The 24,334-nt window shown below is 43.1% G+C and overlaps 1 protein-coding gene across 2 annotated transcripts in view; it reads right to left on the bottom strand.

Annotated features, from left to right (window-relative positions):
* Window positions 1-2,784: 2,784 nt before the first annotated feature.
* Window positions 2,785-24,334, bottom strand: part of SLC25A1 (solute carrier family 25 member 1) — a 52,385-nt gene continuing 30,835 nt past the window's right edge. For both annotated transcript variants that reach the window (XM_077293444.1, XM_077293445.1), the window contains 5 exons: window positions 13,545-13,629; window positions 12,979-13,083; window positions 6,520-6,635; window positions 6,209-6,282; window positions 2,785-4,888 (listed from right to left, as the gene is read on the bottom strand). In XM_077293444.1, coding sequence (XP_077149559.1) covers window positions 4,774-4,888; window positions 6,209-6,282; window positions 6,520-6,635; window positions 12,979-13,083; window positions 13,545-13,629 — 495 coding nt within the window. In that variant the 3' untranslated portion in view covers window positions 2,785-4,773. The remainder of the gene's footprint in view (window positions 4,889-6,208; window positions 6,283-6,519; window positions 6,636-12,978; window positions 13,084-13,544; window positions 13,630-24,334) is intronic.

Raw genomic sequence — 24,334 nt, 5'->3', positions numbered from 1 at the left:
AGAATAGAGTAGATATATACACATATATATATGTATATATACCTATTCTATGTCACTGAGACACCTATATATGTATATTTATATTTAATGCAGCGCTAGATGGCATTAAAGTCGCTAATTCAATTGCCGGCTTTTCATTTCTCCTTCCCAAACCCGACAGGATATGAGACATGGTTTACATACAGTAAACCATCTCATATCCCTTTTATTACATATTCCTCTTCACTAATGTAAGAAGTGTCTGTGTGTCAAATTTGGGGGCTCTAGCTATGAAATTAAAGGGTTAAATCGCAGAAAAAATTGGCGTGGGCTCCCGCGCAATTTTCTCCGCCAGAGCGGTAAAGCCAGTGACTGAGGGCAGATATTAATAGCCTAGAGAGGGTCCATGGTTATTGGCCCCCCCTGGCTACAAACATCTGCCCCCAGCCACCCCAGAAAAGGCACATCTGGAAGATGCGCCTATTCTGGCACTTGGCCACTCTCTTCCCACTCCCGTATAGCGGTGGGATATGGGGTAATGAAGGGTTAATGTCACCTTGCTATTGTAAGGTGACATTAAGCCAGATTAATAATGGAGAGGCGTCAATTATGACACCTATTCATTATTAATCCAATTGTTGGAAAGGGTTAAAAAACACACACACACACACATTATTAAAAAGTATTTTAATGAAATAAACACACAGGTTGTTTTAATATTTTATTGCTCTCTCAATCCACCTGAAGACCCTCGCTCTGCAAAATAATAAACCAACAATATACATACCTTCTGATTAACTGTCACGTCCCACGAAGCCAAAAGCAAAAAAGGTTTTTACAAATATTAAAAAAATAAAAAGGTTCAAATCACCCCCCTTTCGCCCCATTCAAAATAAAACATTACAAATAAAAAAAAAAAATCAAACAGACATATTTGGTATCGCCGTGTTCAGAATCGCCCAATCGATCAATTAAAAAAAGTGATTAACCTGATCGATAAATGGCGCAGCAAGAAAAAAAGTCATAACGCCAGAATTACGTTTTTTTGGTTGCCGCGATATTGTATTAAAATGCAATAACTGGTGATCAAAAGAACGTATCTGCACCAAAATGGAGACACTATGGGTATCGGAAAATGGCACAATTTTTTTCTTTTTTTTTTAATTTTTTTTAACAAAGTTTGGAATTTTTTTCACCACTTAGATAAAAAAGAACCTAGACATGTTTGGTGTCTATGAACTCGTAATGACTTGGAGAATCATAATAGCAGGTCAGTTTTAGCACTTAGTGAACATGGTGAAAAAAAACAAGTGTGGGATTACACTTTTTTGCAATTTCACCGCACTTGGATTTTTTTTTCCCATTTTTGAGTACACAATATGGTAAAACCAATGGTGTCGTTCAAAAGTACAACTCATCCCGCAAAAAACAAGCCCTTCACATGGTCATATTAACTAAAAATAATAAAGTTATGGCTCCGGCGCGAAGGGGTTAATGGTTGTTGAGATGTTATTTTCCTGAAATTCTGCGCCCTTTTTTCTCCACACATACATTTGATTATTGTGGCCAGAGTGTTCTATTTTAACCTCATCGGTCAACAGGAATTGTTTCCAAAATGTATAAGGCTTCTTTAGATGTTCTTTTGCATACTTCTGACCCTGAATTATATTTTATGGGAAGGAAGCAGTAGAGGTTTTCTTCTGATGACTCTTCCATGAAGGAACATATTTGTGCTGGTGTCTGCAAAATCTTTCTAAAGGTCTTTTGCAGTCAAGTAGCAATCCTACGAGCAACTTCATGGAAATATTGCTTGGTCTTCTACCTTATCTCCACTGTTTCTGTTAACTGTCATTTCTTAATTATAAAGGGAAACTTGAAAATGCTTTGCTATCTTCTTACAGTCTTCTCCTGCTTTGCGGGCCTTCCCCATTTTCAGAGTGCTAGGTAGCTGATTAGAAGAACCCATGGCTGCTGGTTTTTGGCACAAGGTTAGAGGAGGCTGGGTTTTTATAAAACTGGTAAATTTGCATCACCTGACCTTTTCTAATGATGATAGTGAACAAGCCATAACCCTAACAGGCTAATTAAGGTCTGAAACCTTGGTCAAAATTGTACAAGCACACAAATCTCCAAGGGTGTACAAACTTTTGCATCGGCCCATTTTCCATTTAAAAATTTTTAAAATGTAAAAAATGACTATATTTTTTGCCTACAATACAAAGGAAATGTATCGTCTGCAACATTAGACCTTATAGAGATCATTTCATCCTCAACTTGCTTAACTGTTCACAATAACAGTAATTTTGACCAAGGGTGCACAAACATTTGCATGCCACTGTATTTCTACATTTCAACACCACACACAATTACTTGCAGCACTTCATTTATACTAACTTTGACCCCAATTCAACAAGACTGGTGATTCTTGCTGGTTCTGTTGAGGGGGTGTGTTGGGGTCAGATGCTACAGATTCATTAAGAGGCACATGTTGCGCGCCACACCAGAAATCTTACTCCAATCTCAGACTGGAGTACAATTTCTTGAGTAGAGAATGCTACATCTTGCCATGAATAACCGAGCTGTGGTGTCATGATAATGCTGTGCCCTTGGGAGAAACTGTTGTAACAATGCAAAAATTCACAAAAAACTCAGCTGTACCGAAAATTTTGTGACATTTCAAAGCATTTTATAGCAGAATTCTGGGAAAATGCCATGATGAATCAAGGACTTCGGTTTCATTTTAAAAACATCTAAGCAAAGTATTAAAGAGGAGTTTACCTATTAGAAATAGCACATACTCGAGAATCAGTAGACAAACATGAACCGGCTTTATTAATATCCATAGAAGTAAATAATCATTTGGCTTGAGACAGATGAACTGTGACATGAGCCCCGACCCTCCTTCGGAGAGGGGCACAATTGTATACATACAGGCAAGGCATCAGTTACAGTAGATGCAATGTAAACAAAACATTTCAAGTATCGACTTTAGCAGGTAAATAAGGAATTTTATCGGCTGGGAGAGTGCACAATGTCTCAACTAGCAGTGGAAATCTGGTATGTACGTTACAAGATGAGCCATTCTTGATCCCAGTTTACAATGATGATCACTTTATGGACTCCATCATCATATTGTGGATTGCAAGTCCACAGGAATAAATTCACGTATGTGGTCATGTGTAGATACACAGAGGCAGAGAAAATACACAGACACAGCACAGGCTCAACATATACATACTATAGTCATACATTGCAGTGTACCTCGTATACCGTACTCCGTATACCCTGTACAGATGCTGGAACCCTCGGGAGCCATAATTATCAGCTCTGAACATAACTAAATTATTTTACGTGTCATCAGCTTCTTCATTTAGCACAGACATAATCAATAAAGCAACTCAGAGTAACACAATAAATTAGACAATTTCCTTAAGAATGTATGAAGTATCTTGCTACAAAGCATTAGCCGCTTGTATCTATTCTACTGTGAAGGGGTTAACAAACGTCATTGAAAAGGCACATTCTGTCCCCCACTAGTGGCCCTGTCCTGGGAAGTAGATCTCATAGCTGGATATGTTGTTGCTCTGTTATTTTGGCTTTTACGCTGATATTTTGGCAGAGGTAGATTCATACCTCAAGAGAGCACAGATGGCAATTTGGCACAAAATGTTTACAAAAATATATGCCAGGGTAAATGTTTGTACACACGACAGACCTGACAAAGACGCACTACGGGAGCATAAATATATGTGTATATATACAATGTACATACATTTTTTGCATAGGGGAAGGGAGGTGCGACTTTCACATTGGAACCTTAGTGCATAGCTTTGTAAATATTATAATAACAATGACATTTTTTATGGAAGAAAAAGGTAGTTCTATAAAACCACAATAACTATAAATACTAAAAATAACGCTTCAGCCATTCTTTGATATGTTGTGTACTGTGCACTTATTTGGTGTTGCCACATTTGCTATACAGCACAGTACAAATCCTGAGGACCTTTTGTAATCAGTTTATGGCTATACAGTTCTTCCTGGTGCACAAGGCACATAATAAATGATCATACACAGCTATTTAACCAAATGACATTGTACCAGAACAACTTCTAAACCTATGGATCACAATCAATGCATCTTTTTTTTACTCAATTAACAATGTCCTCATGGCATTACCCACTACCCACGCAATAAGTCACCCGCAGCTGAGCAATGAACCTTCCATATCTCCCATAGAAATGAGTGAAAGTTACACACCGCGAGCTACACTGTTTCTGCTACTCCCTGTCATTACTATGAGAGTTACCAGAAACCGTGTAGCTCAGCCACGCTCGTCATTACCGAGACTGAGTTATTGCCCGCTCAGCCAGGAAAGGCTACGGTTGGAATGACCCTTTAACGTTAATGTCTTTATGACATTAGCTAGGATTTATAGTAGATGACATCATCATAAAATCTAGGATCATTAATCTAGACTTGACGTTAAAAAATAAAAACATAAAACACTATAAAGCTTTTTCATAGACAAATAACAATGTGAATGTATATTAAACCTTGTTAACCCCTTCACTTCTGTTGTGTCAAACGGTGATGCAAGGTGTTTGGCTTTTGGTTCTTAAAGGCTGCAGATAAATGTAGAACCAAAAATTGAGGATGTCACAAAAGAAAGGGAATTATGTCTTCAGGCACTGGAGTATTTTAGTACAGGAAATCGTAGTGATTGAATGGATTCTTTGGCACCCTGAAGATTCCGGTAAGATGGGAACCTTGGTTTATCCAATATTTAAAGTCTCAGTCAGTCTTCCACACCTTGTTCAGCACCTTCACCACTTCATCGTAGATTATAAAGACAATAGCCACATCTAGACACACACGTCCAAGACGAGGAACAGTTCCCTTGTAGAACCTGAAAGATGAGGTCGACCAGCCATTAAAAGAACAGAATATCAGAAGCAAGAATATTAAAGATGAACTGTCACCAGATTTAACAATACAATCTGTACACATCGTGGCACAAATCTGCCCTGATGAGGAAGGTGTACTTACTTTGCAAATCCATCTCTTAGAATGACTATTTCATCTTTTCTGAATGCTCTGTATTTTGAGTCCAGCTATAACTATCAGTTTTTATGAATCCATGTGTATTTAAATTTCCACCCACCTAGCTTTATTGACAAGCTCTTTTTACTGTTCTCTTCCTGCTGCTGAATACTGACTCATGTGTAGCAGTGTTGGGGGCTGATGGATTGCTCTCCGACACGCCAAGGGATAAATGCAAAAGATGAGCACGTATATGATAAAGGGATGATACCCTTTAGGGCTGCAGTTAGTTGTGATAGGGTTAACTATAGTGGCTGGCCCAGTTTGGGAGGAAGAACAGAGTTGGTAGCAGGTCCAGGAAGTGACAGAGCAAGTCAGTGTGTGGACAGCAGTGAGTAAAGTAGCAGGCCTGGGACAAGAGGCTGCTAGGGACAGCGTGGGCCTAATACTCGGGCCAGTGGATTGCCAAAATTACCCTTCCATGTGATTCAGTCTAATGGCCAGGTGCAACCTCGAGATGGACGTCGGGGACCTGGGGCAAACTCAGCTTGTGAAGCTACAGGGAAAGATGGACTCAGACTACATGGGGCGGAAGGTATTGTAATCCGTATATACTGCTAGTGGTGGAGAAAACTCCACAGGGCTAGGAAAGCCAGTGAGAGGGACATTCTAGAAACATGTTGCTTGTTGTAATGTTTCTAGACTCATTACAAAAAAAACAACAACATTTACTGATGTTTTCCATGCAATTATGTAAATTCTGTTACGGGGATGGTTCAGCAGACTTCTGCTTCAACAATATTCAGATCTGCAGTACCCTATTCAAATGATGGAGCTGTACTTTTCAGCTCCGCAACTCAACACATCCAGCCGGTACCAGGGGAGGTGTCAATTTGTTGCACCACCATTGATCAGATATTGATGACCCATCCTAAGGAAAGGCAATCAATATAAAAGGTCTTGACCACCCCTCTAAAGAACTTTACACTGTGGAGACATTAGGTGGGCAATATTGATCTAATTATAGATCTCCTTTAGGGAAGAAATTTAAAATAATGAAGAAACACAATGAGAGGGTGATGGGATTGAAATGACAAGTAAAGAGAAAATTAGGAAATTAAATTCTTCAATTCTTGGAATAACTCTTAAGAAGGCAAAGCTGAAGAAGTAGAAACATTAGACTTACGCTCGGGGCCCCTCGTATTTCAGGATCTTATAAGCACAATCCCATGTGCTCTTGTATTTATGTGCTTCCAATCCCTATAATTAAAAATATGCAAAAACAGTTCATGAATTGGAAACATTCACAATCACTGGCACAGATGGACGATTATGTTACAGCCAATGTATCTGTTTATTCCTGACACAGCAGACACACTTCCAGAATCAAACCAGTGGACTATCCCTGTGACCTGCTATCAATTATCAATCAATTCAATCATCTGAAACAGCCTGTCACTTCTCAGTTATCACGTAGGTTTTGTCTTTTTATATTACCTGCATTCTAGTCTTGACCACATCCAGGGGAGTGTTGCCAAACACACTGGCAGCCCCAGCAATCGCTCCAAATGCTCCAGTAACGAGTGGGTTCATTGGCCTGTTAGGGTTGTCACCTGTCAAAGACATATCACATTTACATAAGGTTGAGAAATAGTTGATTACACGAGACTGTCTCTGTGGACTGATCAAAGCGATTACAGAAACCAAAGAACTCATGTTCTGGCCACCTGCAACTGCCACTAGAGAGAGCATTGGAGCTTACTGCATACTAGTATACCTTAAACTAAAAAAATAAAATAAGTAAAAACACAATATACAGCAGACTCCCGCTGTACAAAGTGTATTAAAAACATACTATTTAATGGAAGGAGTGGGCATCTGCAGACAGATTTATACTAAATTTATATAGAAAATGAAATCTCTGTATAGTTAATATTAACTGGATCCACAAAAAGCAAACAGGACAATTAGCAGATTATGATATATGGACAGCTGCATTTTAAAGGGGCCGTCTGATGGAAACAAATTAAAGGGTATATGATAAGATGATAACTTATTGATTGGTGGGGGTCCAGCCGCCGAGACCTGCATCAATTCGCAGAATGGGACACTTTCATCCCTATTGGAATGAGGTGCAAGTGTCAATTCTTCACAGCTCCCCTATTCATTGCCTATGAATGTTAAGGTCTGCTCTAAGCTTTTTCTGTCAGTCACATAAAGAATGAGTGGAGAAGCAGTGTATACACAATAATAATATATATATATATATATATATATATATATATATATATATATATATATATATATATATATATATATATATATATATATATACACATACATATATACATACATACATACTATAAATAAAGTGTGGAGCACTGTAAACTGGGAGGAGTTTTTTCTTGTGTGTCACAGGTATGATAGAACTTGCTAGTTTTTGGTAATAGTTAGATATATACTTTGAATGTTTACTGCACGCTCTTTAATATATATACTGAAACACAGGTAACGCCTCCCAGTAGTTCAATATATATCAATTTACAAGTAGAGCAAATTGCACCTCAAAACTGTGGGTGAAACCACTGTTAGATGTTAATACTGAATATACTTTATTGCTTTGTACAATATAATCCTCATATACTATATAACTCAAGGTGGACACGTGGCTGGCTGGGTTTGTAGCTGGATATTGCTGGATCATCCACATAAGAATCGGTTCATACAGCATCTATGCTCTTAACCTACAACATAAGTCTGGAACGTTTCCTGATGTATGCTGCATTGTTCCCATACTCCCTTATTAACAAGAGACCTCCGGTTGGCAGGTATATGCCAGCATATATTTTGTTTTACTATATAAAAGTGTAGCAGACTGCACTTTCCTATACACACAGCCACAGAGAAGAAACCATCCATTAAATGTTTTTTTCACAGTGGGTCTGTATAGTAGATGGATGACTAGGCATCCATCCTGACTGTAGTCATTGTCAGATGTTTGCCTCCTGAGTGTATGCGCACCGTGCACACTGACGCATTATGTGCCAAGCTTAACTGCTCCAGGCAAACTGTTAGGTACATTTACAACATGCTATAAATTTTCTACAAGACAGTTGTGAAGGGTTTATGAAAAATGTGTGATGTGGCATTTGCAATCATCGTAGCAAGTATGCTACATGTAAATGTGAACCATCTAGGCCAGTCCTAGAATGCTTTGTAGTGTGAAAACTGTAGCCAAGCTATACTCGCTAGATAAAACTGTAGCCAAGCTATACTCGCTAGATAAAGCTAGATAAAACTGTAGCCAAGCTATACTCGCTAGATAAAACTGTAGCCAAGCTATACTCGCGAGATAAAACTGTAGCCAAGCTACACTCGCTAGATAAAACTGTAGCCAAGCTATACTCGCTAGATAAAGCTAGATAAAACTGTAGCCAAGCTATACTCGCTAGATAAAACTAGATAAAACTGTAGCCAAGCTATACTCGCTAGATAAAACTGTAGCCAAGCTATACTCGCTAGATAAAACTGTAGCCAAGCTATACTCGCTAGATAAAACTGTAGCCAAGCTATACTCGCTAGATAAAACTGTAGCCAAGCTATACTCGCTAGATAAAACTGTAGCCAAGCTATACTCGCTAGATAAAACTGTAGCCAAGCTATACTCGCTAGATAAAACTAGATAAAATTGTAGCCAAGCTATACTCGCTAGATAAAACTGTAGCCAAGCTATACTCGCTAGATAAAGCTAGATAAAACTGTAGCCAAGCTATACTCGCTAGATAAAACTAGATAAAACTGTAGCCAAGCTATACTCGCTAGATAAAACTGTAGCCAAGCTATACTCGCTAGATAAAACTGTAGCCAAGCTATACTCGCTAGATAAAACTATATAAAACTGTAGCCAAGCTATACTCGCTAGATAAAACCGTAGCCAAGCTATACTCGCTAGATAAAACTGTAGCCAAGATATACTCGCTAGATAAAACTAGATAAAACTGTAGCCAAGCTATACTCGCTAGATAAAAGTAGATAAAACTGTAGCCAAGCTATACTCGCTAGATAAAATTGTAGTCAAGCTATACTCGCTAGATAAAACTAGATAAAACTGTAGCCAAGCTATACTCGCTAGATAAAACCGTAGCCAAGCTATACTCGCTAGATAAACTGTAGCCAAGCTATACTTGCTAGATAAAACTGTAGCCAAGATATACTCGCTAGATAAAACTAGATAAAACTGTAGCCAAGCTATACTCGCTAGATATAACTGCAGCCAAGCTATACTCGCTAGCCCTAACTGCAGCCAAGCTATACTCGCTAGCTAAAACTGTAGCCAAGCTATACTCGCTAGATAAAACTAGATAAAACTGTAGCCAAGCTATACTCGCTAGATAAAACTGTAGCCAAGCTATACTCGCTAGATAAAACTAGATAAAACTGTAGCCAAGCTATACTCGCTAGATAAAACTAGATAAAATTGTAGCCAAGCTATACTCGCTAGATAAAACTAGATAAAACTGTAGCCAAGCTATACTCGCTAGATAAAACTGTAGCCAAGCTATACTCGCTAGATAAAACTGTAGCCAAGCTATACTCGCTAGATAAAACTAGATAAAATTGTAGCCAAGCTATACTCGCTAGATAAAACTAGATAAAACTGTAGCCAAGCTATACTCGCTAGATAACACTAGATAAAACTGTAGCCAAGCTATACTCGCTAGATAAAACTGTAGCCAAGCTATACTCGCTAGATAAAACTGTAGCCAAGCTATACTCGCTAGATAAAACTAGATAAAATTGTAGCCAAGCTATACTCGCTAGATAAAACTAGATAAAACTGTAGCCAAGCTATACTCGCTAGATAACACTAGATAAAACTGTAGCCAAGCTATACTCGCTAGATAAAACTGTAGCCAAGCTATACTCGCTAGATAAAACTGTAGCCAAGCTATACTCGCTAGATAAAACTAGATAAAACTGTAGCCAAGCTATACTCGCTAGATAAAACTGTAGCCAAGCTATACTCGCTAGATAAAACTGTAGCCAAGCTATACTCGCTAGATAAAACTAGATAAAACTGTAGCCAAGCTATACTCGCTAGATAAAACTAGATAAAACTGTAGCCAAGCTATACTCGCTAGATAACACTAGATAAAACTGTAGCCAAGCTATACTCGCTAGATAAAACTGTAGCCAAGCTATACTCGCTAGATAAAACTGTAGCCAAGCTATACTCGCTAGATAAAACTAGATAAAACTGTAGCCAAGCTATACTCGCTAGATAAAACTGTAGCCAAGCTATACTCGCTAGATAAAACTGTAGCCAAGCTATACTCGCTAGATAAAACTAGATAAAACTGTAGCCAAGCTATACTCGCTAGATAAAACTAGATAAAACTGTAGCCAAGCTATACTCGCTAGATAACACTAGATAAAACTGTAGCCAAGCTATACTCGCTAGATAAAACTGTAGCCAAGCTATACTTGCTAGATAAAACTGTAGCCAAGCTATACTTGCTAGATAAAACTGTAGCCAAGCTATACTCGCTAGATATAACTGCAGCCAAGCTATACTCGCTAGCTCTAACTGCAGCCAAGCTATACTCGCTAGATATAACTGCAGCCAAGCGAAAAAACCTATACAGGTTGAAGATGATTAGAAAGCTTGTTTACTTTCCATGATTATGGAAGATTAGCAGGACTTTGTAGAATCAGCAGCATATAAGGGTACTGTCACACTCTGCAACTTTCCAACGATCACGACCAGCGATACGACCTGGCCGTGATCGTTGGAAAGTCGTTGTGTGGTCGCTGGGGAGCTGTCACACAGACAGCTCTCCAGCGACCAACGATGCCGAAGGCCCCGGGTAACCAGGGTAAACATCGGGTTACTAAGCGCAGGGCCGCGCTTAGTAACCCGATGTTTACCCTGGTTACCATCGTAAAAGTAAAAAAAAAACAAAACAGTACATACTCACATTCCGGTGTCCGTCAGGTCTCTTGCCGTCTGCTTCCCGGACTGACTGTGTGCCGCCGTAAAGTGAAAGCACAGCACAGCGGTGACGTCACCGCTGTGCTCTGCTCTTACTTTACGGCCGGCAGTCAGTCAGAGCGGGAAGCAGACTGCGAGGGACCTGACGGACACCGGAATGTGAGTATGTACTGTTTTTTTTTTTTACTTTTACGATGGTAACCAGGGTAAACATCGGGTTACTAAGCGCGGCCCTGCGCTTAGTAACTCGATGTTTACCCTTGTTACAAGCGAACGCATCATTGGATCGGTGTCACACACACCGATCCAACGATGACAGCGGGAGATCCAGCGACGAAAGAAAGTTCCAAACGATCTGCTACGACGTACGATTCTCAGCAGCGTCCCTGATCGCTGCTGCGTGTCAGACACAGCGATATCGTATGGATATCGCTGGAACGTAACGGATCGTACCATCGTAGCGACAAAAGTGCCACTGTGAGACAGTACCCTAACAGGCTCAGCTCTATGTAATCCAATAAACCAAACCTTGATTTACATTGAATATCCCCACTATGGCATGCCAAAAGTTCACAAGGGAAGATGTCAATTAATTTAAATTGTTTGCCAATGTTCTATAATACATCAATTTTAGATGTTGTGGACTTTACAAGCTACCCTGTTTGTATTTAAAGGGTACACAGGTATACAGGGTGCATAAATAGTGGGTATCCAACTTTTACAGATAGAAAATCTGATGTGCATTACACGCTGCATTTACACTGGATGATAATAAGTTTCCCGATTATCGTAGCTATAAATCATTGTTCCCAACAGTACATCACTGGGACAATATACTGCCAAAAACAATAACCTCTTATTTGTACAGAACGGTCATATTAACATAGAAGTAGAATTGGCCTGTCTAAATAGACAATTAAACAATTGCCAATCGGCTTGTATGTAGCTGGTTGGAATTAGTTTAACGGCTGTTGTCGGCAAGTGTAAATGTATCATTAAAGTAAGCAGCATTGTAGATGAGATTTTAAGAAATCTCATGTATATGCTGCAGAGAAAATCTGTTTGTAAATTTACTGGAGCTGTATACTTAAGATTCACACCATGTGAATTTGTGCTGCATCCTTAAGGTACCGTCACACTAAGCGACGCTGCAGCGATACAGACAACGATGCCGATCGCTGCAGCGTCGCTGTTTGGTCGCTGGAGAGCTGTCACACAGACCGCTCTCCAGCGACCAACGATGCCGAGGTCCCTGGGTAACCAGGGTAAACATCGGGTTGCTAAGCGCAGGGCCGCGCTTAGTAACCCGATGTTTACCCTGGTTACCAGTGTAAAATGTAAAAAAAACAAACAGTACATACTCACCTTCGCGTCCCCCGGCGTCCGCTTCCTGCACTGACTGAGCGCCGGCCCTAACAGCAGAGCGGTGACGTCACCGCTGTGCTGTGCTTTCACTTTCTGGCCGGTGCTCAGTCAGTGCAGGAAGCGGACGGCGGGGGATGCGAAGGTGAGTATGTACTGTTTGTTTTTTTACATTTTACACTGGTAACCAGGGTAAACATCGGGTTACTAAGCGCGGCCCTGCGCTTAGTAACCCGATATTTACCCTGGTTACCATTGTAAAACATCGCTGGTATTGTTGCTTTTGCTGTCAAACACAATGATACACAGCGATCTGACGACCAAATAAAGTTCTGGACTTTAATCAACGACCAGCGATATCACAGCAAGATCCTGATCGCTGCTGCGTGTCAAACACAACGATATCGCTAGCCAGGACGCTGCAACGTCACGGATCGCTAGCGATATCGTTTAGTGTGAAGGTACCTTTAGGAATAACTTGCTGAACACCGGGTGTCTGACTGCTGGGATCACCAATAATCCTGAGAACGTATAAGGCATATCTCATAGCCTTGGCACAGACCTTTTAAATTTAAAGCAAGAAACATTTTTGTTTGGTTTACCTCTATACCAGTTCCTCAGTGAAGTCATTACAAAGAATCGGATAGCCTGGTTTGAACCTTGCTTTAGGATTGTAGCGGTGAGACCTTGATATGTCCCTTTTATACCTGGAAAACAAACATAACAGTTAACTAAGAAATGGAAAAGGAATACTTTAATTCACATCATGTTATTCAATATTCATGGTAACCAAGAGATCAGAACAAAACTTTAGGGTTAGAATTCTAACTTTCAACATGTTATATCCTGATCAGGTAGGTCATTCATATAGCATCATTCAGTAAAGCACACACACGGTTGTAATAAAGCAGCCAGTGCCTGACGAATGCTGCCTGGGGTTTGGGCAACATGAACCTGCTGTCAGGTTCCCTTTTATTAAAATATAGATTAAAAGGAAAACCCCAAAATTCAGTATTTTTTGGCCAGTTTTAGACCCTAGCAGGTATCACCAATATACATTATGTGCAATAATAAGCGGAATTTAAAAATACAGATCACATGTTTGTCATATTTTACCTATATTTGATATTATCTATTGAGACTTATGGGATGGAACGAATGGCAGTACCTTGGTCACGTATGATCTCCCTCACTCCATGGAAAAAGCCTTTGTATTTTGGGTTTGGAGAGCATTGGTCATGAATAAACTTTACCTGTACAGAGAGAAAAGGAGATGTTTATTATGCCACATTTACCAGTGTCGTACCCTACAGGACAGTCAATTGTAAGAAAAAATAAATACATTTTACACATAGTGGAGAGTCCACCGTCATATACTCCCACAGATATGGCTCTGGTAGTTATCAGTGCCTGGATATGAAAGGCAATGTGAAGGGCTGCACTTCAATGAGTGCTTTGGAAATAAAACATTAGTTATGTTGTACCGATCGTGAATTTTACATGTATGATATTCAATAATCAATCACAATTGGAAACCAGGAAAACAAAAAGCTCGCCAGCAGACACATTCCTAGCAAGCTAGCTGAGAGATTTTAAAGGGGCTTTCTGGAATTCTCAAAAGATCCATGAGGGTCCAGCACCTGGCACCCCCACAAGTTTGCGGTTTGTAGGTCCCTTGTTTTTTCTAAACATTTTTCGAACTTTTTTCAAGCATGTAATAAATCACGCGCACTTTAGGGAGCTGTAGGGTCCTTGAAGACTAAGGCCGGCGTCACACTGGTGAGTTTTACGGACGTAAGAGCGCAGAAACTACGTCCGTAAAACTCGCATTACATACGGCACAATTATTCTCAATGGGGCTGCTCCTATTAGCCGTATATTACGGTTCAGTATTATACGGCTTTCTACGGCCGTACAAAATCGCAGCATGCTGCGTTTGTCAGCGTATTGCGCAAAAAAATCGCTAATGAAAGTCTATGGGGGCGAGAAAAATACGGATTCCACACGGACCTGCAGTGTGACTTGCGAGAAATACGCAGCGGTGTTAGTGAAAAGTCGGTAATTCAATTGCCGGCTTTTTCCTTCTCCTTCACAAACCCGACATGATATGAGACATGGTTTACATACAGTAAACCATCTCATATCCCCATTTTTTTTGCATATTCCACACTACTAATGTTAGTAGTGTGTATGTGCAAAATTTGTGCACTGTAGCTTGTAAAATAAAGGGTTAAATGGCGGAAAAAATTGGCGTGGGCTCCCGCGCAATTTTCTCCGCCAGAGTGGTAAAGCCAGTGACTGAGGGCAGATATTAATAGCCAGGAGAGGGTCCATGGTTATTGGCCCCCCCGTGGCTACAAACATCTGCCCCCAGCCACCCCAGAAAAGGCACATCTGGAAGATGCGCCTATTCTGGCACTTGGCCACTCTCTTCCCACTCCCTGTAGCGGTGGGATATGGGGTAATGAAGGGTTAATGTCACCTTGCTATTGGAAGGTGACATTAAGCCAGATTAATAATGGAGAGGCGTCAATTATGACACCTATCCATTATTAAGCCAATTGTAGGAAAGGGTTAAAAAACACACACACATGATTAAAAAGGATTTTAATGAAATAAACACAGCGGTTGTTGTAATAATTTATTGTTCTCGCAATCCATTTGCAAACCCTCGCTTGGCAAAATAATAAACGCACAATATACATACCTTCTGATGTCAGATCACGTCCCACGATGTAATCCATCTGAAGGGGTTAACTAATATTACAGGCAGGAGCCCTGCTAATGCAGCTGTGTGCTCCGTGCCTGTAATCCCCGGCGAATGAATGAAATGTAGGTCATTGACCTACATTTCCTTCAGTCGCGGTGAGGCGCCCCCTGGTGGATGTCCTCATATGACCTGGAGCGTGGGAAAAAGTTCCCAGGCTGCAGTTCATGAGAACATCCACCAGAGGGCGCATCACCGCGACTCAATGTAAGTACAGATCCTGCTTTCCTTTCAGCACCCGGGGATTACAGGTACCAGCGAGTGGTTTATCGCAGCTCGTGCCTGTAATATTAGTTAACCCCTTCAGATGGATTACTTCGTGGGACCTGATCTGACATCAGAAGGTATGTATCTTGTGCGTTTATTATTTTGCCAAGCGAGGGCCTGGAAATGGATTGCGAGAACAATAAATTATTACAACAACCGCTGTGTTTATTTCATTAAAATCCTTTTTAATCATGTGTGTGTGTGTTTTTTAACCCTTTCCAACAATTGGATTAATAATGGATAGGTGTCATAATTGATGCTTCTCCATTATTAATCTGGCTTAATGTCACCTTCCAATAGCAAGGTGGCATTAACCCTTCATTACCCCATATCCCACCGCTACAGGGAGTGGGAAGAGAGTGGCCAAGTGCCAGAATAGGCGCATCTTCCAGATGTGCCTTTTCTGGGGTGGCTGGGGGCAGATGTTTTTAGCCACGGGGGGGCCAATAACCATGGACCCTCTCCTGGCTATTAATATCTGCCCTCAGTCACTGGCTTTACCATTCTGGCGGAGAAAATTGCGCGGGAGCCCACGCCAATTTTTTCCGCCATTTAACCCTTTATTTCAGCAGCTACAGCGCTGAAATTTTGCACATACACACTACTAACATTAGTAGTGTGGAATATGCAAAAAAAAGGGGATATGAGATGGTTTACTGTATGTAAACCATGTCTCATATCCTGTCGGGTTTGTGCAGGAGAAATGAAAAGCCGGCAATTGAATTACCGGCTGTTCACAGATATCGCGCTGAATGAAATCTAAATACAGAATATATATATATGTGTCTCAATGACATATATATATATATATATATATATATATATATACACTGTATATATGTTTTAATGAACATTTGAGCACATAAATCCATTAGATGTCGGTTTTGCAAGCCTGCGCGAAAATCTCGCAGTACGGATGCCATACGGATTACATACGGAGGATGCCATGCGCAAAATACGCTGACACACCCTGACTACGGATCACTATTTTGGGAACATTTCTCCGTATTACGGCCGTAGTACGGACGTATAATACGTGGCGTATTGTCTTACGCCGAGTGTGACGCCGGCCTTATTGTATGGGACCTCATGACTTACAGATGAGTTTTAAAAGCATTACAAATTTCTTACAATGATCACTAGGTGGCGACAAAATGCAAGAAATACTCCTGTATGAAAGTGAAGAAATGTTGCAATTTGTTAAAAGTGGTAGGTTAAAGGGAATCTGTCAGCAGGTTTTTGCTATGTAATCTGAAGACAGCATGCTGTAGGGGTTAAACACAGATTTCAGCTATGCTTCTCTTATCAAGCTCTGTGGTTTCGTTTGCCTGCAATGATTGTTTTAGCACCAGGATCTTATTGCTGTGACTCAGTGGGAGCCTCCTGGTCTGGCAACACCTCCATGCTGTGATGAGCACCTCACTGTCTATGGACTTTGTAAATACACAGTCTGGTATGGGAGGGGTTAGCTTTCTCAGCTCTGCTTCATTCTAAATCTAAAAGCTCTGATTGTGTCAGAACAGTTGCACCCAGGAATCTAAGTGATACATCGCTGGATTCAGCTTCCTTTTGCTTACATCAGGCTGCTCTCAGATGAGGTAGCAAAAACCCGCTGACAGATTCCCTTTAAGGCCGGTTTCACACGTCAGTGCCTCCGGTATGTGTAGTGACCGTTATCTCACGTACCAGAGACTCTGACACATGTAGATCCATTCAAGTGAATGGGTCTATGCACATGTCAGCGTGTTTTGACGGACCGTGTGTCCGTGTGCAAAACAAGGAGACATGTCAGTTTTTACCTGGACACACAGGCCGCAAAACGTGCCACACACGTACACAAGGAGAACAGTGTATACTGTCCTCCGTGTGCACAGACAGCCGTGGGGAAAGCAGCGCTACTAAAAGCGCTGGTCCCCTGCGTGTGGTGCTGAAGCCAGCTGTCATCCCTTCTCCCCTGGTAAAGGGCCATGATATGCCCCCCCCCCCCAGCCTAAAAACAGCAACCCACAGCTTTGCCCAGTTCTTCCCACTTCCCCTGTAGTGGTGGCGAGTGGGGTAATGAGGGGTTAATGTCACCTTCCTATTGTAAGGGGGTATTAAGCCGGCTTAGTAATGGTGAAGGGGTCAATAAGACACCTATCTATTACTAATCCTATAGTTGTTAAAGGGTTAATAAAAACACCACACAGTAAGAATAAAGTATTTTAATGAAAGAATACACAACAAAGTTTCCCATCTTTATTAGTCTGCCACTCCAAGCGAAGCCCTTGATCTCATGTAAAAAAAAAGTCAAAATAATAAAATAGAATTAGTTCTTACCGGTAATTCGGTTTCTAGGAACCTTCCACGACAGCAGTATCGGAGGAGGTCTCCCCGCCCTAATAGGGGACAGGAACAAAGAGGTTAAATACCCCTCCCCTTCCTGCAACCACCAGTGTTTTTTCTGGACACAGTAGCATGTATAGTTTACCATTTAAGTGCAGGAATCATAAAATTAATAAATCAGATAGGGAGGGAAATTAGTGCTGTCGTGGAAGGTTCCTAGAAACCGAATTACCGGTAAGAACTAATTCTATTTTCTCCAGTCACCTTCCACGACAGCAGTATCGAAGTGATACCAACCGCTAATTTCTTTAGGGAGGGACAACCGCCTGCAGCACACGTCTGCCGAACGTTAGATCCCTGTTGAAGTTGAGCCTATAGTGCCTGGTGAATGTATGTATTGACGACCAGGTGGCGGCTCTGCATATCTGCTCTGCTGATGCGCTTCCCCTTTCTGCCCAGGAAGTTGAGACTGAGCGGGTAGAGTGGGTCTTCAGTGAAGCTGGAGGTGAGAGCTTCTGAGAAGAGTATGCTAGGCTAATGGCCTGCTTAATCCAATTATCGATTGTGCTTTTGGCTGCCTTCTTGCCCTTATTACGCCCTGACCACTGGATGAACAGGTTTTGATCCAACCTCCAATCTTCCGTCTGTTGGAGGTAGAACAGGACCACCCTGCGGACGTCCAGGGTGTGAAAGACCTCCTCTTTAGGATTAGAGGGATTGGGACAGAAAGAAGGTAATATGATGTCCTGATTTCTGTGAAAGCTTGAAGCTACCTTAGGTGTAAAGGACGGGTCTAATTTGAGGATTATACTATCCGTAGTTATAGTCAGGAATGGTTCCTGAATTGATAAGGCCTGTAACTCTCCTATACGCCTGGCAGTAGTGATAGCTACCAGGAAGACCGTTTTGAGGGTTAAGATCTTTAAACTAGATGCTGAAAGGGGTTCAAAGGGGTCCCCGGTCAGACCTTTTAGCACCAGGTTTAAGTCCCAAGGTGGGGTATGGATCTGGAGTCTTGGACGGATTCTGGTTGCCGATGATATGAAACGTTTCACCCATCGATGACTTGCTAGATCCCGGTCAAAGAAAGCACCAAGAGCTGACACCTGAACCTTTAGGGTACTAGGTGAAAGCCCCAGCTCCAAGCCCTTCTGTAGGAATTGAAGAATCTGCGCAATATTTGGCTTAAACGGATCCGGTCCGTTCGGGGCACACCATGATGAAAATTTTTTCCATATCTTGCCATAAATGGCGTTCGTTATCGGCTTCCTACTTTTCTGTAGGGTTTCGATTACTGCCTGTGAGAGTCCTCTGGCTCTCAGGATTTCGGCTTCAGTAACCAGGCTGTCAACTTTAGTTTGTGTAGGTCTGGATGGGTCAGGGGACCCTGTTGAAGAAGGTCGTGTCTTTGTGGAAGCGGGATCGGGCCTTCTAGACACATGCTTGTCAGTGCGCTGAACCAGCTCCTTCCTGGCCATAATGGGGCTACCAAAATCGTCGCGCCCTGATCCGTCCGGATCTTCTGCAATGTCCTGGGTAGCAATGGTATTGGCGGAAAGGCATATGCCAGGGTAAACTCCCAGGGGTGGGAGAAAGCGTCCAGTCCTAGTGCCCCGTTTGAGGGGGTCAGGGAGAAGAAGGTGTTTGATTTTGTGTTCCGAATGTTGGCAAATAGGTCCACATCGGGAGTTCCCCACCTCTGGACTAGGGTTAGGAACACATCCTGGTTTAGAGACCACTCCCCTGGATGGAAGTCCCTCCGGCTGAGATGATCCGCCTGGGAATTGTCTAATCCCCTTATATGAACTGCAGAGATTGACATAAGGTGATTTTCTGCCCAGGAAAAAATCCTTCCAGCAGTTAACTTCCTGTGCCCCCTTGGTGTCGGAGATATGCCACGGTGGTCATATTGTCGGACATCACCCGGACATGGTGGCCTTGGATGATGACAGATGCGGCTTTCAGCGCCTCCTCCACCGCTTTCAATTCCTTCAGATTTGAGGAACTGTGTCTTAAATCTGGGGCCCACAACCCCTGGAAGTGGAAGCCTTCTATCACGGCGCCCCAACCTCTCTGACTTGCGTCTGTTGTGAGTACTCTGAGAGGAAGCTGATCCCAGCTGACTCCTCGGTGTAGATTTTGGGGGTTCAGCCACCATGACAGAGAGGATCTCACATGAGAGGGAAGGGGAATCTTCCTGGTTAAGGCCATCTGATGCCCTCTTGAGTATGCCAGGATGTGTGATTGAAGTATTCTCGTATGGGCCTGGGCCCAGGAGACTGCTTGAATGCAGGATGTCAATGAATGCAGGATGTCAATGAACCCAGGACTGACATAACATAGAGTCTCTTAGAGTCGGGGCTCTTTGATCTCTGAACCTGGAGATCCTGCGGAGAAGGTCGGTCTGACGGTCCTCGGGTAGAAAGGACATTCTCTTCTCCGAATCCAGAAGGATTACTAGGAATTTCTTCTGTGGCGAAGGCTGGAGGTCTGATTTCTCCAGATTCGGGATCCACCCGAGTGATTCTAGGGTGTCGAGGACTCTTGTCACATCCTGATTGAGATGTGAAGCGGATGGGTCGATGATAAGGAAATCGTCCAGGTATGGATTGACACAGACCCCCTCTGTTGACGAATAAAGATTACCGCTTCTGTCATGATCTTGGAGAAGACTCGTGGGGCAGACGAGACTCCGAACGGAAGGACATTGAATTGATAATGGCTGATCCGTCTGTTTTGGGAAATCGCGAACCTGAGGAATCTTCTGTGGTCTGGGTGTATTGGCACATGATAGTATGCGTCCCTCAGGTCCAGCGTCGCCATCACCCAGTCCTGACCGATCAGCGGGATTGCTGATCTGATCGATTCCATTTTGAACCTTCGGTATTTTATTACCTGATTTAGAGGTTTCAGGTTTATAATGATGCGGTGTTTCCCTGAGGGTTTTTTCACCAAGAAGAGGTGGGAATAGTGACCCTCTCCTACTTCCCGATGTGGTACATGGGAAATCACCTTCGCTCAAAGCAGGTTTAAGATATCCGGCATCAAAATTTCCCGAAGTCCTGGGGATTGTAGAGAAGTAATAGTCAGACGATGAGGAGGAGGGCTCTCGAACTCCAATCTTAGGCCTTCCCGTATGGTACGTAGGACCCACTGATTTGTGGTAATCAACTGCCACTGGGAGAGGAATCCCGAGAGTCGACCCCCGACCGGAGGGCAGTCATTGCTTTTCAGAGGCCTGAGTCGGTTGGGGGACCAGGATGTTTCTGGCTTTTCCTCCCTTGGGGTAACTCCATCGTCCTGACTTGCCCTTACCCCTGTAATTCTGCTGGGGGGTTTGGTCACGGGAGGGACGAAAAAAACGCTTCTTAGGGTTCTTTTGTTCTGGAAGGACCTTCTTCTTATCTGAAGCTTTGTCCAAGATTTCGTCCAGGACTGGCCCAAATACATAATGACCCTGGAAAGGTATACCGCAAAGCTTAGACTTTGAAGTAATATCACCTCCCCAGGATTTAAGCCACAAAGCTCTTCTAGCGGAATTAGTGAGAACCGCTGATTTAGCGGCAACCCGTACTGATTCCGCGGAAGCGTCCGCGAGGAATCCAGTTGCCTTCTGGAGCAGAGGAAGAGAATTAAGAATCTCTTCTCTGGGTGTACCCTGCACCAGGTGATTTTCCAATGTACGCAGCCAGAGGAACAAAGATCTGGCTACACATGTTGAGGCCACGTTGGATCTCAGTAGGTTAGTTGAAGTCTCCCAAGATTTTCTCAATAAACTCTCAGTTTTGCGATCCATGGGATCTTTCAGCTGGGAGGAATCTTCAAAAGGCAGGGCCGTTTTTTTGGTTACCCTTGAGACCTGAACATCAACCTTGGGCATTTCAAAAAGGGAACAGTCTCCCTCCAAGGGGAAACGGTTTTTGAGTTCTGATGGGACGTTTAACCCTTTCTCTGGAAGGCCCCACTCATGGAGGATGAGGCTCTCTATATTTTCGTGTATGGGGAATCCCTTTACAGATTTGGGCTTTAACCCCCCGAACATGTCATCCTGTACAGAATGGCCCTCCACCTCCTCCTCCACCCCCATGGTGCCCCTCACCATAGACACTAATTCCTCCAAATCCTCGGAGGAAAAGAGATATTTTTTGTTGTCTGATTTGGGAGCAGAGGTAGAGGCAGAACTATCATTCTCCCAACGGTCCCCTGAATCAGAAGTATGCAATTCTCCTGAGTCGGAGTCAGAGACTACCGCTATTTTCCTTTTCTTAGCAGGGGGAGGCTGTGGTGTCGGAGGCTGGGAAAAGGCCGACATGGAAGATTGAACTTCCTGCCTGATGAGAGTCCTGATACTGTCCATAAGAGAGGGCTGTTCAGCACGCAGAACCTCGTCTGTGCATGGCTGGCAGAGCTTCTTCTTATATGTGGAGGGAAGCTTGGACGCACATGCAGCACACTTGCAACTGGCCTTCTTAGGGGCAGAGGCTTTGTTTCCCTAAAGGAGAGAGAGAAAGTCGGACTAAGTCGCTTGAATTTAAAGAAAAAATGGACAGTAAGGGACATCATCCCACTACTTACGGCAGGGGGATGAGCGCTGGGCTCTGCAGAAGCAGAGTGAAGGGTTTTGTCGCCGTCCATATGATCAGAGGATTTGACTACAGAGGGTATAGACAAGAGGTCTTACCTGGAGGCTTCCTTAGCCAGGAATAAATAAGATTACCGAGGCTCCCAGCGAGATTGGTGGTGCTCCTCCCCCTCGTCATGTCCGTTTGGTGGGGGGGGGGGTCAGGGACGCCCGTCCATGCCGCCACTGAATGTCCTGGCCCAGGACGCAGATCGGCGCGCGCGGGAGCTGCGGTGTAAGGAGCCGGCGAGAAAACCGGAAGTTCGGACGCGCGTCACTTCCGGTGCGCGCGCGCCAGCACCAGCAGCAGCGTGGAGGGAGGAGGAAGCCGGGGAGCTGTAGAAGGACCCCGGAGCACCGCACCGCCCTGCTTTGCCTCCCGAAAGAGGTGCGGGTAGGGCGGGCAAGGGGCCCAAGTCGCGTGGAAGGTCACGGAGATGGGAGCAGTCTGGATGGAGGAGGAGAGCGGAGCCCCCGACCTCGACTGCCCGGCTTAGTAAGGTAACAGTGCTCCCGATTGCCGGCCACGGCAGCACTATCAGAGAACCTCTTCATGCCCCACAGGGGACAGGAAAAACACTGGTGGTTGCAGGAAGGGGAGGGGTATTTAACCTCTTTGTTCCTGTCCCCTATTAGGGCGGGGAGACATCCTCCGATACTGCTGTCGTGGAAGGTGACTGGAGAAAGCAACAATATACCCATACCTGTCCGGTGTACAGTCAGTCCCATGCCGTAATCCATATCTAGGGGAATGTGCAGTTTACAACCAGGAGCGGTGCTAATACGACCGCTCCCAGCTGTAAACTACTGTGGAATGAATGATATGCAGCGGGCGCAGACTCAGTAACTAGCGGTGACTTCACTGAGTCTGTGCTCGCTGCCGGCATGAACTCCTGTGACCTCGGGACCGTGGGAGAATGCAAGCAATGAGGTCACAGCAGTTCAAGCTCTGTCACAGTGAGCTCATCACTTATATTCTCCCACGGTCATGAGGTGACAGAAGTCCATACCGGCGAGCGAGAACAGACTCAGTGACGTCAGCGTTGGTTACTGAGCCAGTGCCCACTGCTTCTCATTCATTCATTCTCCACTGCTCGCGCTGCTTGGCGGCCGAGCAGGGGAGAAGGGATGACAGTCGGCTTCAGCACCACACGCAGGAGAACAGCGCTTACTGTAGCGCTGCTTCCCCTGCGGCTGTCTGTGTGGTACTGATGCAGCACATGGTTGCCACACATGTGCCGCACCTAGTACACACACGGACACTGATATCTCTGGTACCATTTTTTCCGGAACCAGAAATATCAGATTGTGTGAAACCGGCCTAACAGGGTATACAGATGCAATCACATGTGGTGGTAGTGCTGAAAGAAGATGTTGTAAATATGTGCATTTTTGTTAAAGTTTTTTGAAAGAAACATTTCTATATAATTAAACCATAGTTAAGATTTATCAAAACTAGTGCAAAGACATGTTCCCGACCAGTTTTCTATCGCTTTCAATTTTCAGAAGTTATTTAAAAGAATAAAAATGCAACCTGATTGGCACCTGCTTCCCCTTTCATTTGCATCAGATTTGCTAAATCTCCCTCTAAGCGTACTGATCGCAGCTGTAGTTTGGACATGCCTTTTACAAATGCTGTCCTTCTCTGCACAGAGGTAAATGGAGTTAAGATTTTCTTTAACCCTTCTCCACTATTACAGATAATTAATGTCCAACAACAAATGCTATACACTGGTGGTACATCTTATATAATTGGCAGATAATGAAGATCAAAAAGAAATGACACATTTTGATTTTCTTATTTACCTTCAATTAACAGAGGCAATGGAGGTACATCACGTATATCAAACTATCCCCCACTAAAGCCCAGAGGGGAAAACAATAAATGAGAACATGTAAAATAATATCGAGCAATAAGCTTAAAAATATAAAAAGCTTCACAAACACAAACCAACATATCTGCATCACACAGAATAAT

This window comes from Ranitomeya variabilis, chromosome 1, assembly GCF_051348905.1.
Source record: "Ranitomeya variabilis isolate aRanVar5 chromosome 1, aRanVar5.hap1, whole genome shotgun sequence".
Taxonomy (NCBI): Eukaryota; Metazoa; Chordata; class Amphibia; order Anura; family Dendrobatidae; genus Ranitomeya; species Ranitomeya variabilis.
The sequence above is the reverse complement of the archived record's forward strand: the minus strand, read 5'-3'. Positions and strand labels throughout refer to the sequence as shown.